This window comes from Hydra viridissima, unplaced genomic scaffold (assembly GCF_058129835.1).
Source record: "Hydra viridissima isolate aposymbiotic clone 2 unplaced genomic scaffold, HvirCarnegie_v1 scaffold_2, whole genome shotgun sequence".
NCBI classification, from domain to species: domain Eukaryota; kingdom Metazoa; phylum Cnidaria; class Hydrozoa; order Anthoathecata; family Hydridae; genus Hydra; species Hydra viridissima.
The window spans coordinates 26623043-26641848 of record NW_028324301.1 but is presented as its reverse complement, the minus strand read 5'-3'; the positions used below and the strand labels follow the sequence as shown (position 1 = coordinate 26641848).

The following is an 18806-nucleotide window of genomic DNA, read 5'->3' as shown; positions in this document are numbered from 1 at the left end:
AAAAAAAACTTGCTTCCCTCCTCACTTTTAGCTCTAGGATGCAACAGAGAGATGCCGCCCTCCGCTAGAAGGGAGTAGGGAGTAACGAAAGCTTGACATCAAAGTAGCGTTTCGTATGAGATTTGTTTGCCAAAATTTGAGCGTTTTTAAAAAAGCCAAGACTTCGTCAGAGGGGTTTCTTCTTTTCTCCTAAAGCTATCGATCGATTAAAAAGCTCAAAGCAAAGAAATTCAAAACAAAATACAAAAACGGGAAGTTTTAGTTTCTGCACCACAAGCCAAGCACTAGTTCAAACTGGAGATAATAAAAGGAAATCGAATGATCTCACTTCTCAAACCACTGAGCTGCCATTGGTCGGCAGTCTCTTGTTTGGAGACCATTGAGCTGCCATTGGTTGGCTGTTTAATCGTTGCGATTGGTCGGCAGTTTTATCGTTGGAGACCATTGAGAGATATAAAAGGAATTTTTTTTTGAGCACAACATTAAACGTTAAATCGTTAGATGTTGTTATAAAGGCACCATTAGAATGCGATGTCCTCAAATATTTTCCTCGATATTTTAATAAGTAAACAAAAACAAAACTAAGTCTTGCAACTGGCGAAAACTTTCAATAAGCAAACAAAGCAACAACTTTCCTTTCGAGTTTTTTACATTTTAAACAAAAGACAAACAAAGAAAAAAAAAAAACAAACAAAAACAAAAACAAAAACAAAAAAACAAAACAAAAACAAAACAGAAAAGGGAGAATGAGTGAGTCGACTGATTTCGCTCAACTGTCTTAAACGAGAAGTCATAAACGTTTGCTTGTGCCAGCAAGTTGCAAATTAAGTTGTAAATGAACTGCACCGCAAAACTTAACCACAGTTTATTAAGCATATTAAGCCTTTGCTGACATGTTAAGACATTTTAAGCCTTTGCTATTATCATGAGGCTTTTGCTCCACGAGCCAAAAAAGTACGCTAGAGTTGACAAACTGCATCGCGGTCGAAAAGTGTAATTACGCCAACACTTTTATCCGTTTTAAGCATTTCGTTTTCGCACGAACAACAATTAAAGCAGCTCGTTGAGCTTAACGACGTTCGTATTTTTTTTCGAAGCCAAAACTTCGGCTATAAGTAGAATGAAGAGGCACTTCGAAAAACAACAAAGCTGTTCGCAGTCGATAGCAACGAGCGACAACATCTCTGCGAGTCTGGCATCAAGGTAAACAGTTTTTTTACATTTTCATTTGTTAGTGCCACTTTTGCGTACATTATGTATTCAAAAATTTGTTGCTGACGCTAGATTTTTCGTTTTCAATGAACAACAGTTGCAACCTCTAGCCGTTTGCTAAAACAGCTTGCTAGGACAACCAAATCAATCATATGTTGTGAAAATTTCTTTTTGTTCAACTGACTAAGGAAGATCGAGCGAACGCTTTTTTTTTTATAACTTGTTTGTATCATATTGCTATTAAGAAAACAGCGTTGTGTATACTAAACGTGACATAATTGGCAATTATCCGTAACTAAAAATAAGATAGAAATTACAAACTTGATACCATATTTTAATTACTCTAACAAAACTAGACGTCATCGCGTGAGAAAATAAATGTTCATAACACATAACCTATTTTTTTGTTTTTTTTTTCTTCTCTTTTTTCCTTTTAATCTCTTTTCTTTCGTCCAAAAAGCGTTTTGATTTTTGCCTCGCCACAAGCGATGAAATCGATAAAAAAAACCTGCTCGGACATTCTCAATTCTCAACAACAAAAGCAATCAAAGTTCTAGCTCTCGAGCACGTGCGCCGACAGGTTGATGAAACCGTTCAAATATGCTCGATCGCTAGAATTTAAAGAAAGAAACAAGCCAGAAACAAACCAAAATAAAAAAAAGCCAAAAACAAAAATGGACATCTTTAGAACGCTTAAATTTTATAAAATATTTTCCTCTGCGTTTTAACCAGCTAAACTGTCGTAAAGTTTTTTCGGTGCAGTTCATTTAAAAAACTTAGTTTTCAACTTTTAAACGTTTTAGACTTCTCGTTTAAGGCAGTCGAAAGAAATGAGTCGACTCACTCTCTCTCTCCCTATTCGGTTTTGTTTTTGTTTATTTGTTTTTGTTTTTTTCTTCGTTTGCCTTCGTTTGCCTTTGTTTGCTTTTGGAAAAGTTGTCGCCATGCGAGACTTAGTTTTTTTTTTTTTTTGCTCAAATTGAGCACAAGTGAGTTTCTAGTCTTGAAAGTGTGCAAAGTGTGGGCCAATCTGGTGGCTGGAGTGATGACACGTGAATGCTGGAAATTCCAGACTTTGAGCGGATTCAGCGTACATAGAAAGAAAATGTAGCATTCACGTGGGTCTCTCCTAAGCGTGCCATTGGTCGGTCTGCTGTCCCTTAAGTACCCCCCTCCCCCCCCTCAACGTCACGTTTGCTCAACTTTCTCGGTCTTTGGCGCCCAGAGAAAGCTTGAGGAAGGATAAAAAATGGCGAGGTTTCGGTACTGCGTTTTCTGTTTTTCTTATTTGTTTTTGTTTGTTTGCTTGTTTGTTTGTTTGTTTGTTAATTTTTTTAATTTTTTTTTTTTTTTGTTTGTTTCGTTCGTTTGTTTGTTTGTTTGTTTCGTTTGCTTCGTTTGTTTTGTGATGTTTTGTTTTCCCTTCTTGATGGCACAAAACAGAAGCAAACAAGACTTTCGGTTATATTCGGTTATATTCGGTTCAATAAAAGTTTGTTGGTTTCTGCACAACAACAACAACAACCACAACAACAAAAGTCCCTCTGTCCCTCAAAAGCAGTTTCTCCTCTGTCCTAAAGAAGAGCCTCTTTGTAATCGATCTTGTCTGAATGCAGCTCTCCTTTTGCCTACAGGTTTTTATTCCAACCCTTTTGTTGTTGTTAGTGCCATGTTGTTGTTATTGTTATACTCTGTAAAAGCAGTTGTTGCTGTTGTACTTGTTTGTTGTTTCTAAAGACACTGTTGTTGCTGCTGTTAGCGCTGTTAGTAATCACCCACTTGGCTTGTATTTTTGTTTCTTGTTTTTGTTTTTTGTTTTATTTATAAACACTCTCTGAGTAAGTGATGCTGTTGCTGTTGTTGTTGTTACAGTTGCAATGAGTGTTTGTTAATGTTCCCCCACTTGGCTTGTACTTTTGTTTTCTGTTTTGTTTTTTTTTTGTTTTTGTTTTTTTTTTCTCAACACTCTCTGAGTAAGTGATGCTGTTGCTGTAGTCGTTGTTATAGTTGCAATGAGTGTTTGTTAATGTTCACCAACTTGGCTTGTTTATAATCTATTTTATTTTATCAACACTCTCTGAGTCAGTGATGGTGTTGCTGTTGCTGTTGTCGTTATTATGCTTGCAATGGGAGTTGTTACTGTTCACCCACTTTGCTTGTTTTGTTTTTATTTCTTTATTTTATCAACACCCTTTGAGCCAGTGATGCTGTTGCTGTTGTTGTTGTTATAGTTGCAATGAGTGTTGTTAATGTTCACCCACTTTGCTTGTGTTTTTGTTTTTGTTTATCAACACCCTTTGTGTCAGTGATGCTGTTGCTGTTGTTCTTATTACAGTTGCAATGAGTGTTTGTTAATGTTCACCAACTTGGCTTGTTTATAATCTATTTTGTTTTATCAACACTCTCTGAGTCAGTGATGCTGATGCTGTTGTTGTTATTGTGCTTGCAATAAGTGTTGTTAATGTTCACCCACTTTGCTTGTTTTGTTTGTGCTTTTGTTTTTGTTTATCAACACCCTTTGAGTCACTGATGCTGTTGCTGTTGGTGTTATTATAGTTGCAATGAGTGTTAATGTTCACCCACTTTGCTTGCTTTATTTGTTTGTTGCTTTTTTTTTTATCAACACCCTGCGAGTTAGTGATGCTGTTGCTGCTTTTGTCATTTTACTTGTATTTATAGTTGTTACTGTTCAGCCACTTTGCTTGTTTTTTAATCTGTTTTATTTTATCACCACTCTCTGAGTCAGTGATGATGTTGCTGATGCTGTTGTTGTTATTTTACTTGCAATGATAGCTGTTACTGTTCAGCCACTTTGCTTGTTTTGTTTGTTTGTTTGTTTGTTTTTTTTATCAATATCCTCTGAGTAAGTGATGCTGTTGCTGTTGTTGTTGTTATAGTTGCAATGAGTGTTTGTTAATGTTCCCCCCCTTGGCTTGTACTTCTGTTTTCTGTTTTGTTTTGTTTTTGTTTTTTTTGTTGTTTTTTTTCTCAACACTCTCTGAGTAAGTGATGCTGTTGCTGTAGTCGTTGTTATAGTTGCAATGAGTGTTTGTTAATGTTCACAAACTTGGCATGTTTATAATCTATTTTATTTTATCAACACTCTCTGAGTCAGTGATGCTGATGCTGTTGTTGTTATTATGCTTGCAATAAGTGTTGTTAATGTTCACCCACTCTGCTTGTTTTGTTTGTGCCTTTGTTTTTGTTTATCAACACCCTTTGAGTCACTGATGCTGTTGCTGTTGGTGTTATTATAGTTGCAATGAGTGTTAATGTTCACCCACTTTGCTTGCTTTATTTGTTTGTTGCTTTTTTTTTTATCAACACCCTGCGAGTTAGTGATGCTGTTGCTGCTTTTGTCATTTTACTTGTATTTATAGTTGTTACTGTTTAGCCACTTTGCTTGTTTTTTAATCTGTTTTATTTTATCACCACTCTCTGAGTCAGTGATGATGTTGCTGATGCTGTTGTTGTTATTTTACTTGCAATGATAGCTGTTACTGTTCAGCCACTTTGCTTGTTTTTTTTTTGTTTTTGTTTTGTTTGTTTGTTTGTTTGTTTTTTTATATATCCTCTGAGTTAGTGATGCTGTTGTTGTTATTATGCTTTCAATGAGAGCTGTTACTGTTCACCCACTTTGTTTGTTTATAATCTGTTTTATTTTATCAACACTCTCTGAGTCAGTGATGCTGATGCTGATGCTGTTGTTGTTATTATGCTTGCAGTGAGAGTTGTTACTGTTCACCCACTTTGCTTGCTTATTGTCTATTTTATTTTGTCAACACTCTCTGAGTCAGTGATGCTGATGCTGATGCTGTTGTTGTTATTATGCTTGCAATGAGAGTTGTTACTGTTCACCCAATTTGCTTGTTTTGTTTTTTTATTTGTTTTTTTGTTTGTTTTTGTTTTGCTTGTTTTTTTTTATCAATACCCTCTGAGTCAGTGATGCTGTTGCTGTTGTTGTTGTTGTTGTTATAGTTGCAATGAGTGTTTGTTAATGTTCCCCCACTTGGCTTGTACTTTTGTTTTCTTTTTTGTTATGTCAACACTCTCTGAGTCAGTGATGCTGATGCTGTTGTTATTATGCTTGCAATGAGAGTTGTTACTGTTGTAGTTATGTCTGTCATTTGTCCTTGTTAGCAAGTTCTATTTGCCCTCTCTTGCCTTTTTTCAACACAGTTTCTTTCTTTGAGTCATATGGTTGCGAGATCCTCTCAAACTCCATCTCTTTATTTATTTGTTTCTTTTTTTTTTTTTTTTTTCTCATTCTCCTTCTCATAATAGCAATCACTGCTGCCACCATGCATGTAATGCTAGTTGCTCTCATTCTTTTTCATTTGCTAGTGGAAACTTTGTTTCTTCTTGTTGCTCTCTTTTCTTTCTTTTTTCTCTTTTGCAGAGGATTCGAAAAAACACAGCTCTTCCCTGCAGTTGTAAACATTCCAGGATTCCAGGATGCAGGCAGAAGAAAAACACTCTCACTAACTGTCTTCTTTTTTTTAGCATAAACCGTTGCAAACAAACACCTGAACATGTCTTCTTCACAAGAAAACAACACTGTTGTTGCCCCTTCTCCGAACTCTAAAGCGAAAAAAAAGAAAAGAAGGCAGTCACAAGAACAGAGAGACTTAAAGCTCAAAAACAAAGTCAGGGCCGCATTAGTTGCAGCGTGTGGCTCCGTAAACAGGGTTGTACCTTTCTATGGTACCAAGAAGAGGTACGCTGTTAGCTGTCCGATGCCTTTGTGCAAACATTCCTCCACAAGCATTAAAAGACACTTGACTAAAAAAGATCATTCTTGGACTTTGGATGAAGCTTCCATCTTTTACTCTGCAATGGTCAGGAAGTTTCAGCATGCTCGTCTCGAACGCAAGTCCGGCTGTCCAAAACCTTACCCCTGTTTGCAATGTTGGAAGTATTACGACCGACTGGACATACACTTGAAAGAGACTCATTTCTACGATTCCAAGACGATCAAACAAAAGATTGCAGAGGCAAAGCGATACGACAACGACAAGCTCTATGTCCCTCAATTTATTCGACCTGCCTTCTTTGGTATTAAGCCAGTAGCTGAACAAGCGTCTGCATCAGGCTCTGCATCCTCTGCTCCTGGGCCTTCCTCCTCTTTTTCTTCTCCGGTTCTTTCCTCTGATCCTCTTTTAAGCTTGCCCTCATCAGTTGCTGGTTCGTCCGAGGCTCCTTCTGCAAACCACTGCACCTCTGTAGAAAACAAAGAGCTGAACACCGAATCCGTCCTAGACTCTGATTTTAATTCCTTAAAGCACTTGGTTTCCAACTCCTCCGTCTTGACAGAAGATAAGAGACTCTTGTTTCAGCTGGACAAAGATGCTTTTCACTTTTATTACCAGTCAGCAGATGAGCTCTTCAGAGATTTTGAAAAGTGGCTTGTGGTAGCCAACAACAACACTTTGTCACAAGCAAAGATCTACAAAAATGCAGTTGTTGAAATATTGACATGTTGTGACAGCACGCTGACGCTGCACCCGAACGCTCTCACCAATTCCAACGTTTTGGAGGATAGATACTTTTCCATGCACTTTAAAAACATTCAGCTCAATTCCAAGCTGAGTGAACTTGACCAAACAAAAGCCATGTCTTGTCACACGTTGTACAACCGCCTTGTCTACCTTTGTCTCCTGTTTCGTTTCAGTGAAGCCAGGAATGTCTATTTCGGACTTTCTCATGAGGCCATCCGACGTTTGCGCTGCAAGGTGGAGGAGTTACAAAAAGTGCTGAGGCCCTTTCGTTCTTTGAGGAGGAGCCTTGTGAAAAGCAAAAAATGCATCAACATCATCAATGTCAGTTTGCTGAACGAATATGGCAAGTCTGCATACGTAAGACAGTTAGTGGAATCGATTAGAAAGCCGTCTCTTACACCGACTAGAGACAATGCTGTGTCTCTACGAAACCATCTTCTGCTCTCTGTCACTGTAATTAACAGTTTAAGAAAATCTAACATTGCTCTTTTAAACATTAGAGACTACATGGCTGCTGAGAAGAGTGAGTGTGGATATTGCATTGTGCAAGAGCGCTACAAAACAGCATACAAGTACGGAGCCAAAAACATTCTAGTGCCGAACGACTTGAAAGTGTTGATCGATATTTATTTGCTGAGATACAGAGACCTTCTTGTCAACGACTCTCACTACATGGCTGCAGACACCAAGACTGTTTTGGAGTTGAGCGACTGCTACAGGCCCCTTTTTCCATCGATGAGACCCAACAAAGACGAATGTGTGACACTCGGTGCAACTAGAGTGCCTGTTTACCAGATGGGTTCCTCTGCTATCTCCTCTTGCCTGACGTCCTGCTTCAGAAAAAGCCAAGTAAACATTCCCATGAAGCGTCTTACTCCCACTTGCATTCGCGGTTCGATAGCCACTTACTTTGCCAACAACAGCAAAGAAGATCGCGAGCGGTTTGCTACACTCTACATGAAGCACAGCAGGAACACAATGGATAGCTTTTATGTGTCCCAGTGGAACGCTGCAGAGGAGTTGCGCTTTGCCCTGGGCATCGGACAGTCCTTCGGAGTCATAGAGTCTTTGACTGTTGAAAAGTCTGAGAGACCACCAAAGAAGGAGAAGGATGTGATGGACTGGCTCCAAACTAATGCAGAGGAGTACGGTTTTCATGAGGTTGAGGACATCTTTGAGGAAGATTTAGACTCCGGTTCTGACTCTGAAGAATGTGCTGCTACTTTCAGCTGTACCACAGTGGTTCCGTTTTCTCCAGCTGTAGAAAACAATGTTCCTTTAGAGGATAGCAACGACCATGCCGTAGATTTCTTGTGTGAACCTACCTCAACTCCTGTTTCGTCTGTTCCATCTGAACAAACAATCGCTGGTCCAGTTCTTGAACTATCCCCTGCTCTTGCACAACTAGTTCCTAACGAACAAGCTGTTTGTATGGATGTAGATCAGACTCTAGCTGTTCCTGTTGGCACAGCTTGTTCTCCTCTTGCATTAACATTATTTCCTGATGAACCGGATTTTATTGAACACCATGCAAAACTTTCTCCAGTTTACTTTAATGAGCAAGTGGTTGCCAAACCTGTTTCTGCTTCTCCTTCTCAGCAAGTCGCTTTCTGTCCTTCAAAAGAGGTCTTTTCTGTTCCTCTGACTCCTAGCCTTGTTGCTTTTCAGCAAACATTGGCCAAACCCAGTTTGTTTCTTTCATCTGATCCAGTTTCAGCTGTTCCTGTCCAACAGGCTGGTACTGTTCTTGCAAAGCAGCTCTCACCTTATGCTGTTCAATCTGTTGGTAGCCTATTTAGCCAAAGTCTTGCCTCTACATCCAGAGGTAAATTCTTTTTGATTTTTGATTTTTGATTTTTATGCAAATCTCAACACGCTTTCAAAAAATGAAAATGCCCAAATCAACTCCTTGCTCTATTGTTATTGTTAGAGCTGTAAAAAAAACAAAACAAAACAAAAAAACAACACAGAAGTGTGTATGTATTTGTTGCAGGACTAATTCTGTGATTGCTTAAATGTTTATACAAGTGAATGATACTAAAACTGATTATGTTTTAGAAGTAAAAGATCCAAGAAGAAAAAAAATCAAGTTGGAAATGCCATCTTTCACTCAAGAACTCATCGGTAATGTAAAACCTAATTTATACAAAGATATATAAACACAAACCTCTTCTTGCACAATTTCAGATGGTTAACTGTTAACAAAAACTAGCCATCATTGCTAAGTGCACTTTTAGAAAGTTGTGTCTACCCGATTTCTAATGATGAAGTTAGAAACATCACCGTTAGAAATCATGCACAGCTTGTTATCATCTCTAACACTTAGAAACTGTTGATGGTTTTTATGAATTAGAAAAATGAACATGGTTTTATTTTATTTCAGGATCAACTCAGCCAAGAACAAAGGAAAACAAAGCAGAAGTTAGCCAATGCCATTTAGGTAATCTTTCAAAAACCAGTTATTGCTATCAGTGCAAACAATAAGGTCAACAAAAAAAAATAAATAAAAAAACAGAATAAATCTTGTCTTACTTCAGAACCAAATGAATATTTGATTTAATCACTTTGTGTTATGACTTGAGTTTGTAAAATTTTAGATGAAATAGTTGAAGAGCTGAATGCTTGCCCTGGCCACAACGAATGGTTCAACACCAGAAGTTTTCCACGATGTGCAGCTTTGGTGTTGGCATACATCTTGCAAGACGTGTTTACAGATGTAAGCTCAAGTTGCTCGTACAAAGATTACCTTGGCATCTTGGCAAATCATAGCAGTGACAAGCTCATTCATGTCTTGCAAAAGTACTCCTACCAAAGCCATATTAAAGACAAAATTAAAAACATGAAGCTAAAAATTCAAAAAGAGGGTAGTTTAGAAAAGTTTGTTCAATATGGCAATATCGTGAAACCATTTATGTAGTTTAGATAAGTTTGTTCAGTTTGGCAATAAAGATGGGCCTTTTGTGTAGTTTGTTTTATCTATGCTTTTGCAAATATTTTTATCTGTTTCGCTAAAGACATAATAAACAAGAAGTTCTGTTAAACTGTTCTCACATTTCTTATTTAAAGATAGTTCAAACTTTTTTTTATCTTTAAAAAAAAAAAAAAGAAGTCGTTTTGTTATTCTGTGAAAACTTTTAATAGAGTTGCATTTAGAATTACTTCTGATGTTTTTAAGAGTTTGTTAAAAAGCAAAATAATATTTCCTGTGATGTTAAACTGCATAAGTGAAATTTAAAAAAGGAAAACTGCTCCAACCATTTTTCGGAAAAAGAAATCAAAAAGTTCCTTATTTTAAAAGATCTAGACATCCATTTCTTCTTCAGCAAAATAGCGAGGCTTTTTTATGAACTCTTACTCTCTATTTTTTCATATCTTTACACAAAGGATTTTATTTAGTTCAATGTAAACATACATAGAAGTATATTATGTTTTTTTTTTTTTTTTTGTTTTTATGCAGTCTAACTTTTGTTTCACTTCTATTTTATTTTACGTTTATCTTGTATTTTATCATGCCTTATTGGTTTTTGCGTTTTGTGATGTCAAGCTGCGTAAGCTAAACTTAAAAGGGGAAAACTACGCTAACTTTTCTTTGAAAAAATATTCAAGAAGTACCTTAAACGAAAGAGAAAGCACACGAATCTTGCCATCCAATTCTTCTTCTGCAAAGTAGCGAGGCTTTTTATGTACTTTTGCTCTCTAATTTATCTCTATTTACGCAAAGGGTTTTATTTCAATGTAAACACGTATAAAAGAATACTTTGTTAAAAATAATGTTAAAGGAGTTGCGTAAAAAAAAACGTCTGAATAAAGTTTCTTTACAAAAAAAACAACTAAGAAACAAGCGCGCCTAAGAAAAACCAGATCGCGATTCACTAAGTCAAAAAACGAAAGAAACAAAGTTTAAAAGGTCTTTCTAGACAACAAATTCTATTTTTGGCAATGCAGTTTTTGTATTTATGCAACCTAACTTTTGTTTGACTTCTATTTTATTTTACGTTTACCTTGTATTTTATCTTGCCTTTTTGTGTTTTGTGATGTCAAGCTACATAATCTAAACTTAAAAGAAGGAAACTAGGCTAACTTTTCTAGTAGAATATTATGTTGTTGGTTTTGTATGCAGCCTAACTTTAGTTTCATCTATATTTTATTTTGCGTTTATCTTATATTTTATCTTGTCTTTTTGAGTTTTGTATTTTGTGATGTCAAGCTACATAATTTAAACTTAAAAGAAGAAAACTAGGCTAACTTTTCTTTGAAAAATTGTTCAAAAACTACCTTACACCGATAGAGATAGCTCACGAATTTAAAAAGTTGCATCTATTCATCTTCTTCTTCAGCAAAGTAAAGCTTTTTATGCACTTTTACTCTCTAACTTACCTATATTTGCGTAAAGGATTTTATTTAATTCAATTTAAACATAACTAGTAGAATATTATGTTGTTGGTTTTGTATGCAGCCTAACTTTAGTTTCATCTATATTTTATTTTGCGTTTATCTTATATTTTATCTTGTCTTTTTGAGTTTTATATTTTGTGATGTCAAGCTACATAAGCTAAACTTTAAAGAGGAAATTTACGCTAACCTGTCTTTGAAAAACTATTCAAAAACTACCTTTAACAAAGTAGCGAGGCTTTTTATGCGCTTTTACTCTCTAACATACCTATTTTTGCGCAAAGGATTTTATTTAATTCAATTTAAACATGCCTAGTAGATTATTATGTTGTTGGTTTTTTATGCAGCCTAACTTTAGCTACATCTATTTTTCATTTTACGTTTGTCTTATATTTTATTTTATCTTTTTGTGTTCTGTGATGTCAAGCTACATAAGCTAATGTTAAAAGAGGAAAGCTGCGCTAACCTTTCTTTGAAAAACTATTCGAAATCTATTTTTGAGATAATCTAGATTTAAAAGAGGAACACTACGCTAATTTTGCTTTGAAAAAACTCTCGAAAACTAACTTATTCGATAGAGATAGCACACAAATTTAAAAAATTGTATCTACTCATCCACTTCTTCTACAGCAAAGTACTGAGGCTTTTTATGCACTTTTATTCTCTAACATACCTATATTTGCGCAAAGGATTTTATTTAACTCAATGTAAACATACATAGAAGAGTATTGTTACCCGTTTGTTTTATGCAGCCTAACTTTAGTTTCATCTATACATTATATTGCGTTTACCTTATATTTTATCTTGCCTTTGTTAGTTTTGTGTTTTGTTATGTCAAGCTTCATAATCTAATCTTAAAAGGGGAAAACTGCGCTAACTTTTCTTTGAAAAAGTACTCAAAAAGGACCTAAATCGATATAGATAGCTCACAATTTTAAAAAGTTGCATATAGTCATCTTCTTCTTCAGCAAAGTATCGAGGCTTTTTATGGATTTTTACTCTAACTTTCCTATATTTGCGCAAAGGACATTATTTAATTCAACTTAAACATGCCTAGTAGATTATTATGTTGTTGGTTTTTTATGCAGTCTAAACTTTGTTACATCTATATTTTACGATTAACTTATATTTTATCTTGCCTTTTTGAGCTTTGTGTTCTGTGATGTCAAGCTACATAGTCTAAACATAAAAGAGGAAAACTACGCTAAACTTGCTTTGAAAAACTATTCAAAAACTACCTTTAACAAAGTAGCGAGGCTTTTCATGCACTTTTACTCTCTAACATACCTACATTTGCGCAAAGGATTTTATTTAATTCAATTTAAACATGCCTAGTAGATTATTATGTTGTTGGTTTTTTATGCAGCCTAACTTTAGTTTCATCTATATTATGTTTTAGGTTTATCATATATTTTATCTTTTCTTTTTGAGTTTTGAGTTTTGTGATGCCAAGCAACTTAAGCTAAACTTAAAAGTGGAATGCTACGCTAACCTTTCTTTGAAAATCTATTCATAAACTACCCTAGACAAAAGCTAGATTTAAAAGAGGAAAACTACACTATTTTTACTTTGAAAAAACTTTCGAAAACTACCTTAATCGATAGAGATAGCACACGATTTTAAAAAATTGCATATAGTCATCCACTACTTCTGCAGCAAAGTAGCGAGGCTCTTTATGCACTTTTTCTCACTAGTTTGCTTATATTTACGCAAAGGAATTCATTTAATTCAATCCAAACATATATAGAAGATTATTATGTTACGATTTTTTTTTTCTTTTATGCAGCCTAACATTTATTTCACCTACATTTTATTTTACGATTAACTTTTATATTACCTTTCCTTTTAGTGTTTTGTGTTTTGTGATGTCAAGCTACATAAGCCAAACTTTAAAGAGGAAAACTACGCTAAGCTTTCTTTGAAAAACTATTCAAAAACTACCTTAAACAAAGTAGCGAGGCTTTTTATGCACTTTTACTCTCTAACATACCTACATTTGTGCATAGGGTTTTATTAGATTCTAGTAGGTTATTACGTTGTTGTTTTTTTATGCAGTCTAACTTTAGCTTCATCTATATTTTATTTTACGTTTATCTTATATTTTATTTTGTCTTTTTGAATTTTGTGTTTTGTGATGTCAAGCTACATAAGCTAAACTTAAAAGAGGAAAGCTACGCTAACCTTTCTTTGAAAAGCTGTTCAAAAACTACCTTAGACATAATCTAGATTTAAAAGAGAAAGACTACGCTATTTTTGCTTTGAAAAATCTTTCGAAAACTACCTTAATCGATAGAGATAGCACAGGATTTTAAAAAGTTGTATCTAGTCATCCACTTCTTTCACAGCAAAGTAGCGAGGCTTTCTATGCGCTTTTACTCTCTAACATACCTATTTTTGCGCAAAGGATTTTATTTAATTCAATTTAAACATGCCTAGTAGATTATTATGTTGTTGGTTTTTTATGCTGCCTAACTTTAGCTACATCTATTTTTCATTTTACGTTTGTCTTATATTTTATTTTATCTTTTTGTGTTCTGTGATGTCAAGCTACATAAGCTAATGTTAAAAGAGGAAAGCTGCGCTAACCTTTCTTTGAAAAACTATTCGAAATCTATTTTTGAGATAATCTAGATTTAAAAGAGGAACACTACGCTAATTTTGCTTTGAAAAAACTCTCGAAAACTACCTTATTCAATAGAGATAGCACACAAATTTAAAAAATTGTATCTACTCATCCACTTCTTCTTTTTATGGATTTTTACTCTCTTATTTACCCAAATTTGCGCAAAGGACTTTACTTAATTCAACTTAAACATGTCTAGTAGATTATTAAGTTGTTTGTTTTTTATGCAGCCTAACTTTAGTTTCATTTATATTTTATTTTACGTTTATCTGATACTTTATCTTGTCTTTTTGTGTGTTGTTTTGTCAAGCTACATAAGCTAAACTTAAAAGTGGAAAAGTACGCTAACCTTTCTTTGAAAATCTATTCAAAAACTGCCTTAGACATAAGCTAGATTTAAAAGAGGAAGACTACGCTATTTATGCTTTTAAAAAACTTTCGAAAAATACCTTAATCCATTGAGGTAGTGCACGAATTTACAGTCATCCACTTCTTCTATAGCAAAGTAGCGAGGCTTTTTATGCACTTTTGCGTTCTAATTTATCTCTGTTTACGCATATGGTTTTTGTTTATTTCTATGTAATGATATACAAAAGAGTATTTTGTTAAAGATTATGCTGCAGGAGCTGCGTAAAAAAACTCTGGCGACCTTTCCTTAAGAAAAAAGCAACTGAAAGACATGTGCGCCTTAGAAAATTCAAATCGCGATTCACCAAATTAAAAGACGAAAAGAACGAACTTTAAAAGCTCTCACTAGACATTTGTGTTTATGATAGGCAATGCAGTTTTTGATTTTATGCAGCCTAACATTTGTTTCATCTATATCTTATTTTACGTTTATCTTATACTTTATCTTGCCTTTTTGAGTTTAGTATTTTGTGATGTCATGCTAAATAAACTATACTTTGCTAATTTTTATTTGAAAAAATATTCAAAAACTACCTGAATTATAAGCTAGATCTAAAGGAGGAAAACTACGCTAACTTTTCTTTAAAAAAAATATTTAAAAACTACCTTAAACATAAGCTATATCCAAAAGAGGAAAACTATGCTAACTTTTCTTTAAAAAAATATTTAAAAACTACCTTAAACATAAGCTAGATCTAAAAGAGGAAAACTACGCTAACTTTTCTTTGAAAAAATACTCAAAAACTACCTTAAACATAAGCTAGATCTAAAAGAGGAAAACTACGCTAACTTTTCTTTGAAAAAATACTCAAAAACTACCTTAAACATAAGCTAGATCTAAAAGAGGAAAACTACGCTAACAATTCTTTGAAAAAATATTCGAAAACTACCTTTAAACATGATTTAGATTTAATAGATGAAAACTACGCTAACATTTCTTTGAAAAAACATTCAAAAACTACCTTTAAACATGATTTAAATTTAATAGATGAAAACTACGCTAACATTTCTTTGAAAAAACATTCAAAAACTACCTTTAAACATGATTTAAATTTAAAAAAGGAAAACTACGCTAACATTTCTTTGAAAAAATATTCAAAAAGTACCTTAATCGAAAGAGATAGCACACGAAATTAAAAAGTTGCATTTAGTCATCCGTTTCTTCTTCATCAAAGTAGCGAGGCGTTTATGCACTTTTTATTCTCTAAGTTATCTCTACTTACGCAAATGGCTTTTGTTTATTTCAATGTAAAACTTTTCAAAAGAGTATTTTGTTAAAGATTATGCTGCAGGGGCTGTGTAAGAAAACTCTGGTGACCTTTCTTTAAGAAAAAGCAACTAAAGTAGATGTGCGCCTAAGAAAATCCAAATTGCGATTCACTAAATTAAAAGACATATACAACAAACTTTAAAAGTGAAACTATTTTTACAAGCGTATTTGGTAAAGATGAAATGTTCTTATGACATTTTAACGTTACGAAAGGGATTTTCTTCTGTTCAAATATTTATTACAATTTAAAGTGTTAAATAATGTTACAGAAACGACCTAAAACGCCTGTTGTATTAATTTAAACGAACAAAATAGATAAAAAAAAAGAAAAACTATCATTAAAAAAAAAAAAGTAAAAAAAGAAAAGAAATAGAAGTTGAGGAAAAATAAAAATAAGAACTTCTAACAAAGAGCTCTTCTTTTTATTTTTCAGATTTTAGATGCTTAATTCCTTGAATGAAAAGTTGAACTGATGACTCACTACTAAGGTTGTTCCTAGCCTTCCGTTCTCAAACTAGGCCATTCTGAGAGGCTGTTTGATTAAGTACCGTTGATAGTAGTATCGCACGTAAGAGACTTCTAAAACTCTGATTATTAATTCCTGGAATGAAGAGATGACTTCATACTCACTAACGAGGTTGTTCTTAGCCATCCGTTCTTAAACTAAGCAAAACAGTGAAGTTGTTTGATTAAGTATCACAGTTTGCTGATTTGCACATGCACCATTGCCGAAACTGTGATGCTTGGTTCCTTGATTGGATTGAAGAAGCTCATCACCATGCATTTTACAAGCTGTCCGTTGTTATGTTTTGCAATTCAGTGGTTCTGTTTTGCAATTCATTTTCTGTTTGTTTAAGTATCATCGATGGTGGTGTCGTGCATGCAAACTTTCCGAAACTCTGATGCTTGTTTTTCTTGAATGGAGAGATGAGCTTATACTTTAGGTGACTTTTAAAACTGCAGTAATTAGTGCCTCGAATGGAAAAACGAACTCATTCATTACAGACCAAGGTTGTTCCTGGCCATCCGTTAACATATTAGGCAACAGTACAGCGAAGCTGTTTGTTTTACAAGCTTTTGTCGTTTCGAGAAATCACTACATTAAGCATTCGATGGTGATACACGACTGATGGCCAGGTTCTGATTTTCGAATGAAAAGAAGAGTCGCATCCGACCACCGGTCGGCTTTCGACGCAAAACAGCTGTACACACTCGTCCAACGATCCAGTGACTAACTGTTGCAACGAGAAAGTTAGCTTTATTTGTCGTGCAGATTGTCCGCTTTGACGTAAAATGCTAGAAATTTGCTGAACGCTCGGTTTGCGCCGCCCAAGAGTCATTCTGTTTCTGCGTTGCCAGCGTCTGTCGGCTAAATACAACTGTAGACTCCGCGCAAGCTTTTTCACCGCAAAAGTTGTACAGAGCCACACCGAAGGCTAAAATCGACTTTAAGGTCGAAGGTTAAAATCGACCCTAGAGGTTTGAAAACGACGTCACGAAATTTTCAAGACATCATCGAAGAAAATTACGGCGGCCAGATGCAACTCTTAGTACTAACTTTACTAATCTTAGTACGTTAAGCATTCCAGTCGAGAGATCAGACGTTTTTTCGTCACCTAAGAGACCGGCCGATGCGTTTGCGACGCTGCGGAAAGAAAGAAGATGGCAAACCACAGGGTTGTTACCGTAACAAACCTCCGTGAGTACCTCCATCTCGAGTGGCTTTTGAAGAAACGTTCGTTTTAAACTCAAAGGGATGGTTGTTAAAGCTCACAAACGCCTGGTTAACGATTTTCTAACGGCAGACACCGTGTTTACAATGGATACAGACCGATTAACTGAGCCCAAAGCGCAAGATCTATCAGAAAACTCCTCTAGGTCGATGCAACGAGACGACTAGACACGTGCGTCTAAAGGCATTTTACAATTGAAGGACGCCCCTCGTGGGCCCTTTAACCTTAACACTAAACTCCTGCTTGATATCCTCGTCCCCAGGTTTCCAAACCGTAACCCCAACCCCCTCTAATCCTAACCCCCTTACCCTCTAACTCTCCCCCCTCAAAAAAACAAAAAACATAAAAAAGCAAACAAAACGAAAAAAAAACTTGCTTCCCTCCTCACTTTTAGCTCTAGGATGCAACACCTTTTTGCCGCCCTCCGCTAGAAGGGAGTAGGGAGTAACGAAAGCTTGACATCAAAGTAGCGTTTCGTATGAGATTTGTTTGCCAAAATTTGAGCGTTTTTAAAAAAGCCAAGACTTCGTCAGAGGGGTTTCTTCTTTTCTCCTAAAGCTATCGATCGATTAAAAAGCTCAAAGCAAAGAAATTCAAAACAAAATACAAAAACGGGAAGTTTTAGTTTCTGCACCACAAGCCAAGCACTAGTTCAAACTGGAGATAATAAAAGGAAATCGAATGATCTCACTTCTCAAACCACTGAGCTGCCATTGGTCGGCAGTCTCTTGTTTGGAGACCATTGAGCTGCCATTGGTTGGCTGTTTAATCGTTGCGATTGGTCGGCAGTTTTATCGTTGGAGACCATTGAGAGATATAAAAGGAATTTTTTTTTTGAGCACAACATTAAACGTTAAATCGTTAGATGTTGTTATAAAGGCACCATTAGAATGCGATGTCCTCAAATATTTTCCTCGATATTTTAATAAGTAAACAAAAACAAAACTAAGTCTTGCAACTGGCGAAAACTTTCAATAAGCAAACAAAGCAACAACTTTCCTTTCGAGTTTTTTACATTTTAAACAAAAGACAAACAAAGAAAAAAAAAAAACAAACAAAAACAAAAACAAAAACAAAAAAACAAAACAAAAACAAAACAGAAAAGGGAGAATGAGTGAGTCGACTGATTTCGCTCAACTGTCTTAAACGAGAAGTCATAAACGTTTGCTTGTGCCAGCAAGTTGCAAATTAAGTTGTAAATGAACTGCACCGCAAAAACTTAACCACAGTTTATTAAGCATATTAAGCCTTTGCTGACATGTTAAGACATTTTAAGCCTTTGCTATTATCATGAGGCTTTTGCTCCACGAGCCAAAAAAGTACGCTAGAGTTGACAAACTGCATCGCGGTCGAAAAGTGTAATTACGCCAACACTTTTATCCGTTTTAAGCATTTCGTTTTCGCACGAACAACAATTAAAGCAGCTCGTTGAGCTTAACGACGTTCGTATTTTTTTTCGAAGCCAAAACTTCGGCTATAAGTAGAATGAAGAGGCACTTCGAAAAACAACAAAGCTGTTCGCAGTCGATAGCAACGAGCGACAACATCTCTGCGAGTCTGGCATCAAGGTAAACAGTTTTTTTACATTTTCATTTGTTAGTGCCACTTTTGCGTACATTATGTATTCAAAAATTTGTTGCTGACGCTAGATTTTTCGTTTTCAATGAACA

The 18806-nt window shown here is 35.2% G+C and overlaps 1 protein-coding gene across 2 annotated transcripts; it reads left to right on the top strand.

Moving 5' to 3' along the window:
• The first annotated feature begins 2402 nt into the window (after window positions 1–2402).
• Window positions 2403–9675, top strand: LOC149892658 (uncharacterized). 2 transcript variants are annotated; one of them, XM_090078209.1, is made up of 5 exons: window positions 2403–2469; window positions 5716–8535; window positions 8769–8834; window positions 9094–9150; window positions 9308–9675. In XM_090078209.1, the coding sequence occupies exons 2-5, from the start codon at window positions 5745–5747 to the stop codon at window positions 9625–9627; spliced, it is 3234 nt and encodes a 1077-aa protein (XP_089934335.1). In that variant the 5' UTR covers window positions 2403–2469; window positions 5716–5744; the 3' UTR covers window positions 9628–9675. The 2 variants fall into 2 exon arrangements, with proteins under 2 accessions (XP_089934335.1, XP_089934334.1); XM_090078208.1 differs by having other exon boundaries at window positions 2403–2475.
• Window positions 9676–18806: the final 9131 nt, after the last annotated feature.

Excerpts from the sequence above, each read along its gene's own strand:
- LOC149892658 (XM_090078209.1), top strand. The coding sequence starts at position 5,745 with ATGTCTTCTTCACAAGAAAACAACACTGTTGTTGCCCCTTCTCCGAAC. Across the intron at positions 8,536-8,768 it reads TCTTGCCTCTACATCCAGAG|AAGTAAAAGATCCAAGAAGA; the intron begins GTAAATTCTTTT and ends ATTATGTTTTAG. Across the intron at positions 9,151-9,307 it reads AGTTAGCCAATGCCATTTAG|ATGAAATAGTTGAAGAGCTG; the intron begins GTAATCTTTCAA and ends GTAAAATTTTAG.